The 16,691-nt window shown below is 34.6% G+C and overlaps 2 protein-coding genes and 1 non-coding gene across 3 annotated transcripts; 2 read left to right on the top strand and 1 right to left on the bottom strand.

Moving 5' to 3' along the window:
• The first annotated feature begins 6,549 nt into the window (after positions 1–6,549).
• On the top strand, positions 6,550–9,821 carry LOC107629292 (UDP-D-apiose/UDP-D-xylose synthase 2). Its single transcript, XM_016332046.3, has 9 exons — positions 6,550–7,103; positions 7,304–7,396; positions 7,511–7,618; positions 8,181–8,295; positions 8,390–8,523; positions 8,625–8,726; positions 8,837–8,929; positions 9,023–9,158; positions 9,257–9,821. Exons 1-9 carry the CDS (start codon positions 6,813–6,815, stop codon positions 9,367–9,369), a joined length of 1,185 nt encoding a protein of 394 aa, XP_016187532.1. The 5' UTR covers positions 6,550–6,812; the 3' UTR covers positions 9,370–9,821.
• Positions 9,822–10,582: 761 nt separating this feature from the next.
• LOC148569661 (U4 spliceosomal RNA) lies at positions 10,583–10,732 on the bottom strand. The gene has a single exon (XR_015880333.1). It is a non-coding gene; the product is annotated as a U4 spliceosomal RNA (small nuclear RNA).
• Positions 10,733–12,787: 2,055 nt separating this feature from the next.
• On the top strand, positions 12,788–16,056 carry LOC107629293 (BTB/POZ domain-containing protein At3g44820-like). Its single transcript, XM_016332047.3, has 4 exons — positions 12,788–12,991; positions 13,210–13,279; positions 13,813–15,006; positions 15,083–16,056. The coding sequence occupies exons 1-4, from the start codon at positions 12,942–12,944 to the stop codon at positions 15,653–15,655; spliced, it is 1,887 nt and encodes a 628-aa protein (XP_016187533.1). The 5' UTR covers positions 12,788–12,941; the 3' UTR covers positions 15,656–16,056.
• The last annotated feature ends 635 nt before the right edge of the window (positions 16,057–16,691 follow it).

The following is a 16,691-nucleotide window of genomic DNA, read 5'->3' as shown; positions in this document are numbered from 1 at the left end:
TTTTATAAATTTTTATAAAATGGATACTCAATCTTCTCTCTCCTCTTTTATTGTAAATTTTGTTAGTAATAATAAAAATGTGTTGTTATAAGGACGTTTCTTAACAATATTACAAATTATTTTTTATTAATAAACATTATTGATCTTTTATTTTAATATTCTTAACCAATGTTTTTAGATATCTTTAACTAAACCAATAATAAAATAATAAAATAGCAATATCAATAATCCAAAATTAGTCAAAAGATAGTAGCATCCTAACGCCAAAACGAGTTAAATATTTTCATTCAAACTATATTTAATTCACCACGCTGATAGCATTGTTACTTGTATTTTTGGGAACTATATCAAGTAATATGCTATTATATTAAGTAGTGGGAAATTTACCAAATTGAAGTTGATGTATTATATAAAATAATTAAAATAAATAAATCACGATGAAGTCGCATCATTGTTTAAATGCCATGAAATTATTATTATTATTATTTTGAAAGGGAATGCTATGAAATTATTACATATAGCGCATGATACATCAAATCAAATTATATTGACTATATCTAACATTGTTCAATAAAAGTTTCACTATATATTTGAAAATGACAAAATAGATATTGACGGTCACATTATAAGACTTTGATATACAAAATCATTTACCGTAAATTGACTAATAATGTCTACTTATAATCTTTGCTGGTTTAGTAGTTGTGTTTTGTTTGATGATTGTATCATTTAATTTGGTATATATTTGATGTAAATGTAAAAAAAAAAAAATTACATCTTTTAAATTTTGAATTTTTCTTTTAGAAGATAAAGTATGATTTCTCATCCTTGAATAATTTTTTTCTTATATTTTTTTTATCCCACTTATAAAATAAATGGTAAAAAATCACACTTTACTCTCTAAAGTGAAATTCAAAATTTAGAGAATACAAATCTGTAAAAAAAAATTTATAAATTTTATGACGTCGTTTTATCTCTTTTCACGTGTCAAGTTTGCAATAAATTATTTAAACTGCTTATATTTTGTGGTTCTTATTTACTTATTTATTTGTGTATTTAAAAAATTACAGAAAAGAAGAATAAAAAAATAGAATACAAAAAATAATGACGATGATAAAAAAAAAAACACCAAAATTAATTATATAAAAATAAGGGTAAAAAACCCAAATAAGTCAAGGAGAGCTCCAAATTACCCAAATCAGCCAAATCAAAAATTCACACCTGAATCCACCAGGACGAATTATTATATAATTCGAATCAATAAGATTCGAATTATACTCTCAAGTAATTCGAATTGATATAATTCGAATTATGTGCATGCAACGAGTTAAAGTAATTCGAATTGAGTTAATACGAATTACTATGAAGGAAACAAAATAAAGTAATTCGAAACAAGTTGTTTCGAATTATAATTAACTAATTCGAGTTTAGTTAATTCGAATTACTAGGTTAGCTTGTGATACAACATAATTCGAAACAAATTGTTTCGAATTATATATATATAGCACGAACCAGAGCTGTATATATATGCTGTGAACTCATGATGCTCTCAACAAAGAGGGGAGATGGCTAGTGAGGAGAGTTTCCTAGTGCTGGTACATTACAGAGGGTCGATTAAGAGAAAAACTCGGTCCGGCGTGAAGTTCACTGATAAGGATCCCCTATGTATTATCGTGACGCCAACAACCACCTACGATGCTCTTGTTACCTCTGTGCTGGAGAAGCTTGGTCTCGAAGGAGTTAAAAGGGTCAAGAAGTTTTTCTACCGCATTCCAACAGCGGTGCTCCATGACACCGTGAAGTTTGATTGTTCCACAATCGGTAGTGACGAGGACTTGCAGGTTATGTTTCTTTGTCGTAGGCAGTTTTCCGAGGTAAGAACACCAGAGTTGTTGGCAAAGTTGGTTGATGTGGTATCTAGCTCGGGTGGTTCGAACCGGAATGCCAATACTATAGCCGCGGTTGCCGGCTCGAGCTCGAGACCTGCTGTTGCTTCATCTTCTGCTCCTGTGTATGAGCCACCGATGCAGCTTGTTGCGTCCCCTTCGTTTGCCGTTGATCTGAGCGGCAATGTTGGAGACGAGGTTCGGTATGGGGAACATATTCCCACCGAGGTACATTGTCCCACACCGGCTGGTGTTGGTGATGGTTTGTTTGATGATCCAGATGACGATGACGTGGAGCCGGATATGATCGCTGATGAAAGCGGCGATGATGTTGGAACTACTGTTCCGAGAAGGGCTACAGGTGGATCTAGTTCTGGCACACAGCAGTATCCACCCCATTTTTCCTCGTTGGACCTGGATCCCATGCGGCAGGACGAAAATGCTCTGCACCCTCAGGATTTGGCGCTAGAGATACCGAGGGGTCTGCCGGTATGAACGAGTTCCAGGTTGGCCAACAATTTCAGGATAAAGATGAGGCGCTGTTGAATGTGAAGACGTACAGTATCCGCCGAGGGGTCCAGTACAAGGTCGTTGAGTCTGACTATCGCAGGTATGTGGGAAAGTGTTCTGAGTTTGGGAATGGGTGCACATGGCTGATTCGGTTGAGTCTCCGACAGCGGAAGGGTATCTGGGAAGTGAAGCGATACAACGGACCGCATACATGTCTCGCCAGCTCCATCTCCAGCGACCATAGGAGTCTGGACTACCATGTGATATCCACCTTCATTATGCCGATGGTTAGGGCTGATGCAGCTATGAACATTAAGGTGCTTCAAAATGTCACGACCGCACACTTTGGGTTCAAGCCAACGTACAGGAGGGTATGGATGGCGAAGCAGAAGGCCGTTGCCGTCATATATGGGGACTGGGACGAGTCGTACAATGAGCTCCCTTGGCGACTCGGCACATGCACCTGTACAACCATGCTAGTGCCGCCGACCCCCAACTGTAGCAACCCATCTCCTCAAGCCAAGCAACATAAGGTAGCCATCTGATGTGTATACGATTGCCGGACTTGTCGGCAAACAGCTGCATGCCCAATAACATCATGATATAGGCCCGGGCAAAGCGCCTAACTGTCTCCTCATCAGCCCTGTCTGGACACTCTGCAAATGTCTGCTGAAACCAGGTGCAGTTGACTGCGAATTTCTGCACCTGGTTCTCGGGAGGTAAAACACCGAGCAACTCATGGAACTACTGCCAAGCAGGTCTCCCACCCTCAATGTAAAGGTGGAAGTCTGTCAGGCAACCACTAACGTAATCTCCGTCGACTGGCAACCCCAGCTGGTATGCGACGTCCTGAAGCGTGATGGTGCACTCTCCGAACGGCATGTGGAAGGTGTGCGTCTCAGGCCGCCACCTCTCGACGAATGCGCTGACTAGGGGCTCGTCTAGTCGGAACCATCTGTCGTTCAGTCTCGCAAGATGGTACAATCCGGCCATCTGCAAGTACGGAACGTACCTCGCATCAAGACGCATCCCCTGCTGCCGCCTAACGCTGGATATGCAACGACGAGGCTGGCCAGTACATAAACCGCATAATTAGAACAGATGCACAAACCACTAACATATACAATATATTTCATAAGGAACCAGAAAATAAATCGTGATGGGTAAAAGATATATCAAACAAACGACCAACATTTTATACACAAACCGCTCACTCAAACCACGTGCAAATACCATTAACAAAAACGGATGCATTTTCACATTTATCATAAACCACTACCGTTAACCGCTAACCATTACTGAAACCACTATCCAAAACCGTTAACAAAAACCCAGTACAAAAAACACTAACAAAAACCACTGGCCTAAACCGCTTGCTTAAACCGCTAACACTAAAATAAACCGCTATAAAAAACCATTAACAAAACCCACTATCATACACCACCAACTCAAACCACGCCCCTAAACCGCTAACCATCACTTAAACCACTATCCAAAACCATTAACACAAACCGATTACAAAAAACAATGTCAAATACCACTAACAAAAACCACTGGCCTAAACCGCTTGCTTAAACCGCTAACACTAAAATAAACCGGTATAAAAAACCATTAACAAAAACCACTATCCTACACCACTATCCTAAACCACTGTCCTAAACCACTAACAGTAACATAAACCATTATCAAAAACCATTAACAAATACCATTATCATAAACCGCTTTCGTAAACCACTAACCTCGTCGTTGATCACACCGGCGATATGAGCAACTCCATCCAAACGATAAAGCCTTCCCGGATCGTCCCCCATCGACAAAAAAAGCCGCTCTGGTCTTACTCGTACCGAACGTTGGTCTTATTCTCTGGGATTTGGTGGGGTTGGAGAATGAGAAAGTGATTCGAATGAACTTGGTTCGAACTCCTTTTATAGCCGAAACCCTTGTAATTCGAATCAACTTGATTCGAATTACTATGCAAATCAATTTTCACCTAATTCGAATCAAGTAGATCCGAACCTCTCTAAAGTGCACTTCTCCTGGTAATTCGAATTAACTAAATTCGAAATAGGTAAGTATAATTCGAAACGAGTTGTTTCGAATTACTTCATTTTTTTGCATGTGTATAATTCGAGTCATATCAACTCGAATTACTTTAATTTGTTGCATGCATATAATTCGAATTATATCAATTCGAATTACTTGAGAATAAAATTCGAATCTTATTGATTCGAATTATATAATAATTCGATCTGGTGGATTCAGGTATGGATTTTTGATTTGGCTGATTTCGGTAATTTGGAGCTCTCCTTGGCTTATTTGGGTTTTTTACCCTAAAAATAAAATACAAAAATAAAATAAAAATTAAACCAAAATTAGTTATATAAATACCGAAATTTTATCACAATAATATATAATTTGAATTAATCTCTACGTTATATTACAAAATAGTTTGTTGTTTAGGATTTAGGAATATACAATTTAATTTTAAAAATAAATTTATTTAAATGAAATTTTTTATTTTTTAAGTAAAACATAAAAAGATACAGAAAAATTTTTATATCAATAATATAACATGAAAAAGAAAAATAAAGACATGTTGGGAGAAGGAAAAATAAGATATAATAGAAAGAAAAAGAAGAAAATATATTAGGAGAAATTTCGGTGTTACGATTGAAAAATTTTGGTGTTATTTTTAAGAAATTTTAATATTATTTTCATTTCTGATCATTTTCAATTAGTTAAGAAATTTTTTATATCACCATTAAAAAATTATGGTATTTAAATTAAAAAATTTTCTATGTCAATTTTAAAAAAATTTTGATACTATTTTTTTTATACACAATTAAAAATTTTTCTCTTTCTCTTCTAATCTTTATCATTATCATTTTTTTCTTTTTTTTTTTTATCTTATCCTTCTTAATTTGTTTTTTTTAAAATAAAAATAAAAAACTATAATAACACTAAAAAAAAAAGAAGAAGAAGAGAAATAATAATAATAATAATACCAAGAATAGAAGAACGATAAACAAAAAAAATACGTGAAGAAAAAAAAAACAAAAAAAAGGTACATAATTCACACATACTTATGTATATATTTTTGTTAGATTTTAGCTAATTTAATTGAATTAAACTGATAAAAATATTTAAATATATAATAAAACTCTTTAAAAAAAAACTCAATTAACTTTAATAAAGCATAAAATAAAATACAACTTACAATATTACAAATCCAATAACTACCCTCCACTAAAACGATTCCCTTTGAAGATATATAATAATTACCTAATCTCCATGCTAAATTAAATATGATTCATGAATTTTATAGTTGCAAATAAAAATCAATTATTTAATTAGTTATTATATATTTGTATAATATAAATATCCTTCAATCTAATTTTAATATATATGTTATATTTTAATATATATTTTATATTATTAATTAATTTAAAATTTTATTAAGTAGATAATAATTTTTGTAAATAATATGAATAATAAATTTTAAAATTATTCAATAAAGTATAAAAATATTCCATCTCTAAATTACCTCCTAAATTTAACATTAAAATAATTATATGTACATCTAGTAAATTGAATATCCAACCATTGTTAACTGTGTATGAGTTAATTGAATCAAAAGAAATAATCATCCAATTAAAAATAATCAACATAATCATCTGCATACTTATTGAATTAAATATCTGACATATTTATTTTTTTATAACTGCCCCATATATCAATTATTCACATTATTTATAGCCCATTTGGGACGTTGTTTCAAAAGCAACTTTTTTTTAGCTTTTGACTTATGAAAAGTTACGGTATTAATGCTTGGTATAATTTTTAAAACTAAATTACAACTTTCTAAGAAGCTATATAAAAGTTTATAGAAAAGTTAAAAAAATAATTTCTCGCATAATACTACTACTTTTTATCACATTTTTATAAAATAAGTACTTTTAAAATTAAAAATTTAAATACAAAATAATTTATTTATGAACTATTTTCATATAATTATTTATTGTTTAAGTTATTTTTCAAAAAGAGTTTAATTAAGCGGTTTGGTCTTAGTATTTCAATTGTCTGCGTATACTTTTTCATTAATTTAATGGTTAATTTTTTGTATAAGGAAAAAAAAGTGAAGAGAGATACACGCGCGCAGTGATGAGAGTAAGAAAGTGGCGGGACCGCAAGGGTGTCCCAATCATATTCTTTTCTTTTCCCTCTCCTGATTCTCTACATTTTCTTCTTCTTCTTCTTCTTTCGCTTCTTCTTCTTCTTCTCCCCTCTTATTCATTCTAACTATATATAAATAGCGCACACCTCACACACTTCGTTACTCGTCATTTTCCCATAACAACCACCTCTAAAGAGAGAGACACCTCACTCTCCAAAGAAACAAAGAAAAGCAACAACATAATGGCTTCTTCTGCTTCTGCTGGTGCCTCAGCTCGCGTGGATCTGGATGGGAACCCGATAAAGCCATTAACGATCTGCATGATCGGTGCCGGAGGGTTCATTGGCTCACACCTTTGCGAGAAGCTCATGTCCGAAACGCAGCACAAGGTTCTCGCATTGGATGTCTACAACGACAAGATCAAGCACCTCTTGGAGCCCGATAACCTTCCATGGCACGGTCGCATCACCTTCCACCGACTCAACATCAAGCACGATTCAAGGCTCGAAGGTCTCATCAAGATGTCGGATCTGGTAATTTATTTCTTAATTAAATGCCCTAATTTATCGTAATTGAAGCTTTTCATGTTCTTGGATATGTTCTCAGAATGCCAATTTGATGTGTAATATATCTTGAATCTAACTGCATTCTATAATTATTGATGTTATTGTTCTTAGATTTGTGCTTACATTGCGAAATTGAAATTGAACATTTGTGTTTGTGTGTTTTTCAGACGATAAATCTGGCTGCAATTTGCACCCCTGCGGATTACAATACCCGTCCCCTTGACACAATTTACAGCAACTTCATCGATGCTCTCCCTGTGGTACGTGTTCTTCGTGTGATTAGGTCAAATTGTAAATAATTAAAGGCCAAATATTCATGTTGGAGCTGAATGGGATGTGTGATTTTGATTTTTGATGTGTTGTTTCTGTTTCAGGTGAAGTACTGCTCTGAGAATAACAAGAGGCTTATTCACTTCTCTACTTGTGAAGTGTATGGGAAAACGATTGGAAGCTTTCTCCCCAAAGATAGTCCTCTTCGTCAGGTAACCTTTCCTTTTCTTGTTGGTTTTATTTTATTTTATTTTTTTAAAATCTTTCTTTGTTTGTTAAAGGAAGCTTCTTCCAGATCTATGCATATTATTCAAAGTATTTGTTTTTTAACAGTACAAAAGTGTTAAAAATGTGTCGGTGCGAATCCCATCACACCTCCCCAAATTAAGCTCCCTTATAAAATTGCATGATACTACCTCTATTTTCTTTTATATGTTACAGTCACTTTTTGGTATGTATCTTTAACAAATAAAAAAGGGAATAGAGAGTTTTTTAAAGTTAAAAGGACATTGACATGTTGTGATTTGTGTAATGTCCTAAATATGCATATGATTGTTCCTTTTTAAGATTGGGTTTCTTGGCTTTTTATTATTCAGGTTATTTGGGAAATGATGGGGGACTTTTTAAAAATGGACTGTCCCTTTCTGTCATTTTGTCTGTTTCGTTTGCCTTTTCATATTTTGTATTGAGATATAGGGAGTGCTTTGCTTGTTTCTTTTTGTGATGAGCTGATCAACTGTGCTATATACTGTTCCCAATATTGTGTGGTGATAGGATCCTGCATACTACGTTCTTAAAGAAGATGAGTCTCCATGCATTTTTGGTTCGATTGAGAAGCAGAGATGGTCCTATGCCTGTGCAAAGCAGTTGATTGAGAGGCTGATTTATGGTGAGCTGAACTTCTTTCCTCTTATCTATATAAGGACAGGGATCATTTCCAATATTGGATTGAATAGTCTCAGTGACATTGTGATCATTGACAGCTGAGGGTGCTGAAAATGGTATGGAGTTCACAATTGTGAGGCCTTTTAATTGGATTGGACCTAGAATGGATTTCATTCCTGGCGTTGATGGTCCTAGTGAGGGTGTTCCCCGGGTTCTTGCATGCTTTAGCAATGTAAGCTACATTTATTTGGCTCTAGGAGTTTGTAGGTGTTTTATTACTTTGCCTTCTTTGCCAATATTATCCAATTTTTTTTCCTTTATTCATCTTTGCAGAATCTTCTCAGAGGGCAGCCCCTCAAGCTAGTGGACGGTGGCCAATCCCAGAGAACCTTTGTTTACATCAAGGATGCTATTGAAGCTGTAACACTGATGATTGTAGGTTCTCATACCCCTAGTGTTGACTTTTATTTTTCATTCTGAATTTCTGATCGTTTGATCTTTGTGGAAGTCGTTCTTAAACTGTTGTTACCTTTTATTGTTAACAGGAAAACCCTGCCAGGGCTAATGGACATATCTTCAATGTGGGTAACCCCAACAATGAGGTTACAGTTCGGCAGCTTGCTGAAATGATGATTAAGGTGAAATGATCAAATTATTCACCATTGCATATCAGAATGCATGCACGTTACTCCTTCTGGGGATTCAAGAATTATTAACCTTTAATTCTACAGGTATACTCAAAGGTAAGTGGAGAACAACCTCCAGAGACACCTACAATCGACGTCAGCTCGAAAGAATTTTATGGCGAGGGATATGACGATAGCGACAAGAGAATTCCTGACATGACCACAATAAACAGGCAGCTTGGTAGGTTTCCTCATTCATTCATTCATTCATTAATCGAATTTGATATTCAAGTTGTCAAGCTTCTTAACTTTTTTATGGTTTTGTTGTTCCTCTCACAGGATGGAACCCAAAGACCTCACTTTGGGACCTGCTTGAGTCCACACTGACCTATCAGCACAGGACATATGCTGAAGCCATTAAGAAAGTCATTGCTAAACCTGTTGCAAGTTGAGCTTATGCAGTAATGGGGTTGTATACTACTACTATACTACAAACGTTTCAGAAGGGTTTTTTTTCTGGTCTTAAAAGTGTTCCGCTAACCCATCATGGGGCCATAACGCATATTTTACTCTTGGTTTTGCATACATTGTGAAAATGTTCGTAGGCAATAGGAATTTAGCCCAATTCCAAAATCAGCACGTGCTCTAAGGTGTGTCTATTGATTGATTAGTTGGAATTACATATGGGCAATTTGTGTATTTTTAATAGCTTTGTGCTACTAGACATGTTGAAGGCCTTTTATAGAGTTTTATTTTTTGTTTTTTATTTTCATATTTTGGTGTTTTAGATGGTTGTCGGTCACTACTGTGTTGTCATTCCAGATCTGATGTAAGTGTAAAACATTTTGTTTGACCCTCTAAGCCATGTGCTCTAAATTATTTGTCATTAATTTATTCTGTTAAATGGATTGCATGTGTTATACAACTTATACTATTATTATTCCCCTTAATTGCAATATTAACAATCTGCAATAAATTATGTTGGAGAAATAAGTTAGGATTCCAGTTGGAACGGAGAAAATTATGTACTCCTATGTATTCTCTATTAATTAGACAATATTTGGTTAGCACTGTATCGTCGCTATGGTGATGATGGGAAAAACAGTCAAACGCTAACAAAGGTAGGGTATAATCATATAAGCAATTGGAATTGATCTCCTAACTCAAATATCTGTTTGATCACGTCACCTGTAAATTATGACTGTTGACCGAAGTTTTTTTCAATTTATCTTAGGATTGACTTTGTTAACTGATGATTTTATTTCATACTGTCCACCCTTTTTAACTTATGACAAAAGTCTATACTACACGGCTTCACCTTGTTACAATTAAGATTACACTGGTAGGCTTGAGAGGCATGCCTTTTCTTTAAGTGCAACTGGACTTGTTACAGAATTCCGACACTACGGGACACCTAATTTTTCTTTCAAATCAATATCATGTCAAAACGCAAAATTACGCAGAAACCAATTTTAAGCAACAAATGTTCTTTTGATTAATTGGTGCCAGAAGTTACAGGAAATAAAATTAGCAGACATCAATTCTATCTAAGAGTGCAAATCACACGCATGTATCAGTGTTATCACTATCTATCCTGTTTCCAATTTAGTACCAACATTAGCTTTAATATTATGATAAAAATAAATTTTGAAACTAAACTTGTAGGGCTTTACCAAGAAGGAGCCCTTCCAGAAATTCTCGAAGGCCTGGGCCAAACCCAGGCCTAAGAGGGGGTTTGGAAATAGTTTTCAACCAGCAATAGACGCGCCTCGGTTAGAACCTCATTAGCTGCGTCATTGCCCCAAGCGCAAAGATAATTCTGTCGTTCTCGTTGGTCTCTTTATATATGACAGCTTAGCGTGCTATAATATGCTCCACCACCGAGGTGGGACTATAAGGCTTTCTTTTATTTTTGCTTCCACATCGAAATAACCTCCTAATGGTATCTACTAGTGAGTTGCTTGTCAAATCCATTCCTAACACCATCTGCAGCTAGAATCCATTTAATGTTAAAGCAACGCTAATTCCATGTTTCTGGTTAAGACTAGAGATCAAATAATGATCAATATACACCCCATAGCTCTCCATAGTCACAGGGCATGATCTCAGCTTTCCAATGCAGTGCCAATAACGACAGCAAGAACTAAAAAAAACCAAGGACCACTCCACTTACTAGCATCATCATGTCTCTCTGTCGAATCTAGCAAAGAAGATTGATGAAAATTTTCTAAATGGTGTGGCCAACTTTTTCTTTAATTCAATTTTTTTCACATGTACTAGTGAAAGGTTTTCAAATTTCAATTATAATTTTGTTGAATGTAAGAAAATGATCTTTTTTATTTTTATTCGTGATTTATATAATTAAAATTCAACCTATAATTTTTAGATATTTCCTTACTCATTAATCTATTATCGTTTGTGTATGTATGCATATTTATACATGTAACTGTAATTATACAAAACTAAGTGGGTTTGTAAGGTGAATTACCGAATACATCAATACCTTTGGGGGCACATGGAGTGCTTTCTGAGTTCTGACGATGATTAGAGAACATTCTATCTTAAGAATATATATTATATAGAACCATAGCAGAACCAGTAAAAGCTTTGTCATTGTAAACAATTATATGGGGTGACCATTGTCACTTTCCTTCTACTGCACTTAAAGGTTTTCCCCTAAAGTTCTAACATAATTAGTGGTCCTCTGGTTTGATATTTCTAATTTACTTTGCTACTCTTGTCTGGATGTTTTGAAATTTGTTCAATTTCAGGAATTAGCTTTTGTCAAATGTCCTTGTACCGCCAATTAAAATTACAAATGTTTTAACTAAAGATATATGTTTTTCTATTTTATTTTATAATCCCTTGACCCACATAATTGAATAGAAAGAGCCAATAATTTTTTAAAACAAATGGCAAGATGGAAAGGAACAAAGCTTGAGACAAGGAAGGGGACACCAATGATTTCTGAGCCGGCTAAATCCCCGCCGGGTGTGTCATTTGTAATTTGTTTGTATAGTTTTTTTGCCCCCTTCGCGTTACTACTAGTGTTATTTTTATCCTATTTCAATCTCTATGAAGTATGAGCCATTTTCATTTGAGTATTTCTTCTAAGATTACTAATATTTTAGGAGGTTCTATTTGTTTGGGAGGGAACTCATTATATACAATTTAATTTATGATAAATCTTATAATATTTTTTATTTAATCTAATTTTTTATAATAAAATTTGAACAAACACTAATTTTTAAGAGTGAATATCTCATCCAACCCCTGACAATTATCTTAAAAGGACAACGAGACCTCCAAGAAAAAAGAACACTTTTCTGATATTTTTTTTGGACTGATTAGTCCCTGTGCAAAAAAAAAAAAATAACATTGACTTTTTTTTTGCACAGGACCTCGTTATCCTTTCGAGATAATTGTCAAAGATCGGGTTGAATTTTTTTTGTCAAAAAACTCGTTCTCTTTCAAAATAATTGTCAAGAGTTATTTTAAATTTTTCTCAATTTTTAATTACCGTAGCAATCACCTTAATTTATTTGAAGAGTGAAGACAGACACAATATTGGTGCCTACATTATTGTGGTTCCGACTTTAGACGACCGGACCGTCTTTAGCGTCGTGATCCGTGCGTCATTTTTCTTTTTTTTTTTTTTTACCACAAAACCACTCCCTTTTTCACTGAAAAGAAAAAATATACTTTTTTAACATACATAATAAATATATAAAAAAATTGAATTGTGAATGTTACAATGTTATGTTTAGAGTGTTTAATCGGGTGATTTTCTTAGCTGACCCAATCGTCACTGTTGACTGTTCCATACATGACCTTATTTATATTCATTTGACTCTTCCATTCATTATATCCATTCTTTCTCTTCTTTTCTTCGTCGTTCATTTTCTTATTATTCCTTTTTGATTTTTTTTTACCAAATCGGTTTTTTTGGCAACAGAATGTTGTTGTTGGGTTGGTAGAGATTATAATTAGAGAGAGAAAAAGGAAAAGGAAGTGTCCTTCAGATATGGCTCCAGCTGGGAAGCATTCTGGGTTTCGTAGAGAAGGCAATCACTGGTATTGTTATCACTATTACCCTTATTAATGTTCCTTTTCAATCTTAATTTCGATTCATTGTTATGCTTCCATAATTTATTGTACACGATCGGTTTGAATGAGCTATGGGCTTTGATTTGTTGTTGTTGAGCCTTTTTTCTGTTCTGCATGCATTTGTGTGTATAGAAAGGAAACAGTGTTTGATTGGTGAATTTTTTTTTTCTGTGTGGTTTTGGTAGGTTTTGCAATGGTGAACTGCCTAGTGATATTAGTGTTTCCATTGAGGGCGTTGCTTTCCATCTTCATAAGGTATACTATGAATGGCTTCCTTTAATAATTGTTATTCCTTCTACTACTTTGTGCTTTGAGCTCCAGTATGAGGTGTTCAATCTGCTACTTCTATGCAATTAATTGCTTAGATGCTATTGGTTTAGAGTTTTATTTTGATAAATGAGAGTTTAGCACCCCTCCGTGATTAAAAGTATAATAAGACTCATTGATACTTGCTGCTCATGCTGTATAATCTTCAATGATGACAAAAGTCAACCATATTGGAGTGTTTTGAAGGATCACTTGTTGCTATTTTAAGTTTATGCATAATTTGCAGACATTTAGGATTGGATACGGATTGGAAAAGCATTGGAAACTTCAAATTATTGAGTTTTCAATGAAAAACTTTCTACATTAATCATCTTAAGGCACTTTGTTAGCAAAACTCTAATAATAGTAATGATAATAATAATAATACAAGGAATTGTTTTATGTTAGCCATAATGTTATGTATTTGGTATGAATATTCTTAAGTTGTACTTTGAATAAGATATTCTTTGGCAACAATGCAGTTCCCTCTTGTGGCAAAATGTGGAAAAATTGCACAAACACATGAAGAATCCAGTAATATGGTGCTGGTGCTGGAAGAATTCCCTGGTGGCCCTGACACTTTCTTAATTGTGGCCAAATTCTGTTATGGTTTTCGTGTGGAATTGACAGCCAGAAATGTAATTTTAGTTTATTGTGCCGCAGACTACCTTGAAATGACAGATGAATTCGGGGAAGATAATTTGTTATCGAGATCAGAGGGCTTTTTCCATAAGAATATTCTGCACAATTGGAAAGATTGTATTTTAGCTCTCCAAAGTTCTGAGCCTGTTCTACAAAAGGCTGAAAAGCTTCACTTAGTCGACAAGTGTTTGAATGCTCTCTCAGTGATGGTTTGTACAGATCCTAGTTTGTTCGGATGGCCAAGGATGATGTATGGGAGTTTACAAAGTCCTGGTGGAAGCATTCTATGGAATGGTATAAATACCGGCGCAAGAATTCAAAGCTCAGAGTCTGACTGGTGGTTTGAAGACATCTCATTTCTGAGTGTGAGTTTGTTTGAGAGGCTTTTTAAGACAATGCAAGTGAGGGGTATAAGACCCGAAAACCTTGAAGGTGCCATAATGTACTATTGTAGGAAATACTTACCAGGTTTGGATCGTTGGCAGAGTGGACAAGGTAGCAAGACTAGAACGGTTGCAAGCTTCAGTTTGACACCAGCTGCCGTTGATCAGAGGGTTCTATTGGAAAGCATAGAGAAACTCCTTCCTTTCAGGAAGGGAACATCCTTTTGTCGTTTCCTACTGGGGCTTGTTCGCGTGGCTTTGATATTGAATGTGAATCAGACATGCAAGGATTCATTAGAGAGGAGAGTAGGTACACAATTGGAACTGGCAACTCTGGATAGTCTTCTCATTCCTAATTATTCAGATTCCGATACGCTATATAACACAGACTGCATTGAGCGGATTGTCCATCACTTTATGTCTACAGAATCAAATAAAACCGCCTTTTCTTCTTCATCGGTTGATCCACAAGCACTACCATCATCTGAATCTTTAATGAAAGTTGGAAAGTTGATAGATAGCTACATTGCAGAAATTGCTTCTGATGTAAATTTGAAACCTGGAAAGATACGCTCCCTCGCAGAATCCCTTCCAGAGTCATCAAGATCATTGCATGATGGACTTTACAGAGCACTCGACATATATTTCAAGGTTTGTGTTTCTTGAGATGCACTTCAATTGAAAGGCAATTTGCAATTGTTTTAGTAACTGCTGTGGTATTGTGCAGGCACATCCATGGCTCTCAGACAAAGAGAAAGAAGAACTGTGTGGCATTATTGACTTCCAGAAACTCTCAATCCATGCCTGCACACATGCATCACAAAACGATAGGTTTCCCCTCAGAGTTGTTCTTCAAGTGTTGTTCTTCGAACAGCTGCAGTTAAGAACGGCATTAGCCAGCTGTCTCCATGCATTGGACAATGAAATCACCCCGGCAGCTCCTTCAATTGTTGCAGGCGATACGGCAGGTCAAATCATACAAAGGGATGGATGGGTGACTGTGGTACGCGAAAATCAAGTTCTAAAGGTGGATATGGAAAATATGAGGTCTAGAGTTGGAGAACTTGAACAAGAATTTGGTAAAATAAAGCAAGAAATGAAAACCATATCAAAATCACATAGTTCCCTTAGCTCTCCTCAGTTAGTTGCCCGGAAAATTGGGTGGAAGCTTGGTCGGCGTCGATCTTCAGAGACTCAACCAGAAACTCGTGATCGCACTGGTCATCGATCAAGAGCATCAATTGAATATGAACCTCAATCACATAGGTCTGCACACAGAAAAAGTTTTTCTTTGGTGTAATATAAACAAATAATGGCTCCTCTTTACACATACATAGCAGTTTTGCAGTTTTTTGTGGTTTCTAAATTTCTACAAAGGAAAGGGAAGGAAAATGTTTCTTGATCCATTTCTTTTATAATAAATTTCAGAGAAGTTTACAAGCTTCAAGCTTGGACAATGGACATTTTCCATTTCTTTCCCTTGTGTATAACATGTAGACTTCTTAGAAGTAAAGTTTCACCGGGAAACATCAAATTTTCCTAATTGGAGGATGTTTTTGTTCTTGTTTTGAATGGGGAATGCTATTATATTTATCCCTTTGTATTTATTCTTCATCAACCATAAGCTAGTGACATATCACTTTTATACTGGTGGAAATTCAAAGTTAGTATTGTGCCATGAAATTGGCAATTAAAGTTTAGCAAGATGTACATTATATTTTAGTTCAGAAATGTATCAATAATATTCATGGTTGATGATGTACATCCATTCGAATTTATCTACACTGGTGTATTAGAACTTTAGAAGGTACTAAGGTGCTTATTAATTTATTTTTTTATAAATTAAAATAAACAATAATAACAAATTTGAGATTAGTTAAGACAGTAAATATGTTATACAAAAGTTAAAATGACATGCTTTTAACTGTTATAGTTAACGCCAATGAATTATAACTCAAATGGCATAATCTTTTCATATTCAACATAATTTTTTATTAATTATATATGATAAAAGATATTTTGAAAAAAAAATTGTACACTAATTTTTTTTTAATATAGATATAGACATATATAAATTTAGATATTAGTGAAGTGTTCTTTTTAATTTAATGTTTTGTCAATCATTTATATGCACTGATTAAAAAAAGAAAAAAGTATTATGTGTAGATAGGGGCGGAAACAGGCTAGGTCAGGCCAGACTTTATTCTTAACAGGTCTGTCATATAGTTAAGCCTCTGCAACATGATATAGGCTATTTTTAAAGTATTAAACTTGACCTGCTATTCAACCTGGCTTAACTTGAAATCTGTTAAAAAGTCTGATAATTTTTTCTTATA

This window comes from Arachis ipaensis, chromosome B3, assembly GCF_059453495.1.
Source record: "Arachis ipaensis isolate K30076 ecotype BB chromosome B3, ASM5945349v1, whole genome shotgun sequence".
NCBI classification, from domain to species: Eukaryota; Viridiplantae; Streptophyta; class Magnoliopsida; order Fabales; family Fabaceae; genus Arachis; species Arachis ipaensis.
This window is presented reverse-complemented; position numbering and strand designations above follow the sequence as displayed.

Excerpts from the sequence above, each read along its gene's own strand:
- LOC107629293 (XM_016332047.3), top strand. The coding sequence starts at position 12,942 with ATGGCTCCAGCTGGGAAGCATTCTGGGTTTCGTAGAGAAGGCAATCAC. Across the intron at positions 13,280-13,812 it reads TTGCTTTCCATCTTCATAAG|TTCCCTCTTGTGGCAAAATG; the intron begins GTATACTATGAA and ends GCAACAATGCAG. Across the intron at positions 15,007-15,082 it reads CACTCGACATATATTTCAAG|GCACATCCATGGCTCTCAGA; the intron begins GTTTGTGTTTCT and ends GGTATTGTGCAG.
- LOC107629292 (XM_016332046.3), top strand. The coding sequence starts at position 6,813 with ATGGCTTCTTCTGCTTCTGCTGGTGCCTCAGCTCGCGTGGATCTGGAT. Across the intron at positions 7,104-7,303 it reads TCATCAAGATGTCGGATCTG|ACGATAAATCTGGCTGCAAT; the intron begins GTAATTTATTTC and ends TGTGTTTTTCAG. Across the intron at positions 7,397-7,510 it reads TCATCGATGCTCTCCCTGTG|GTGAAGTACTGCTCTGAGAA; the intron begins GTACGTGTTCTT and ends TTTCTGTTTCAG.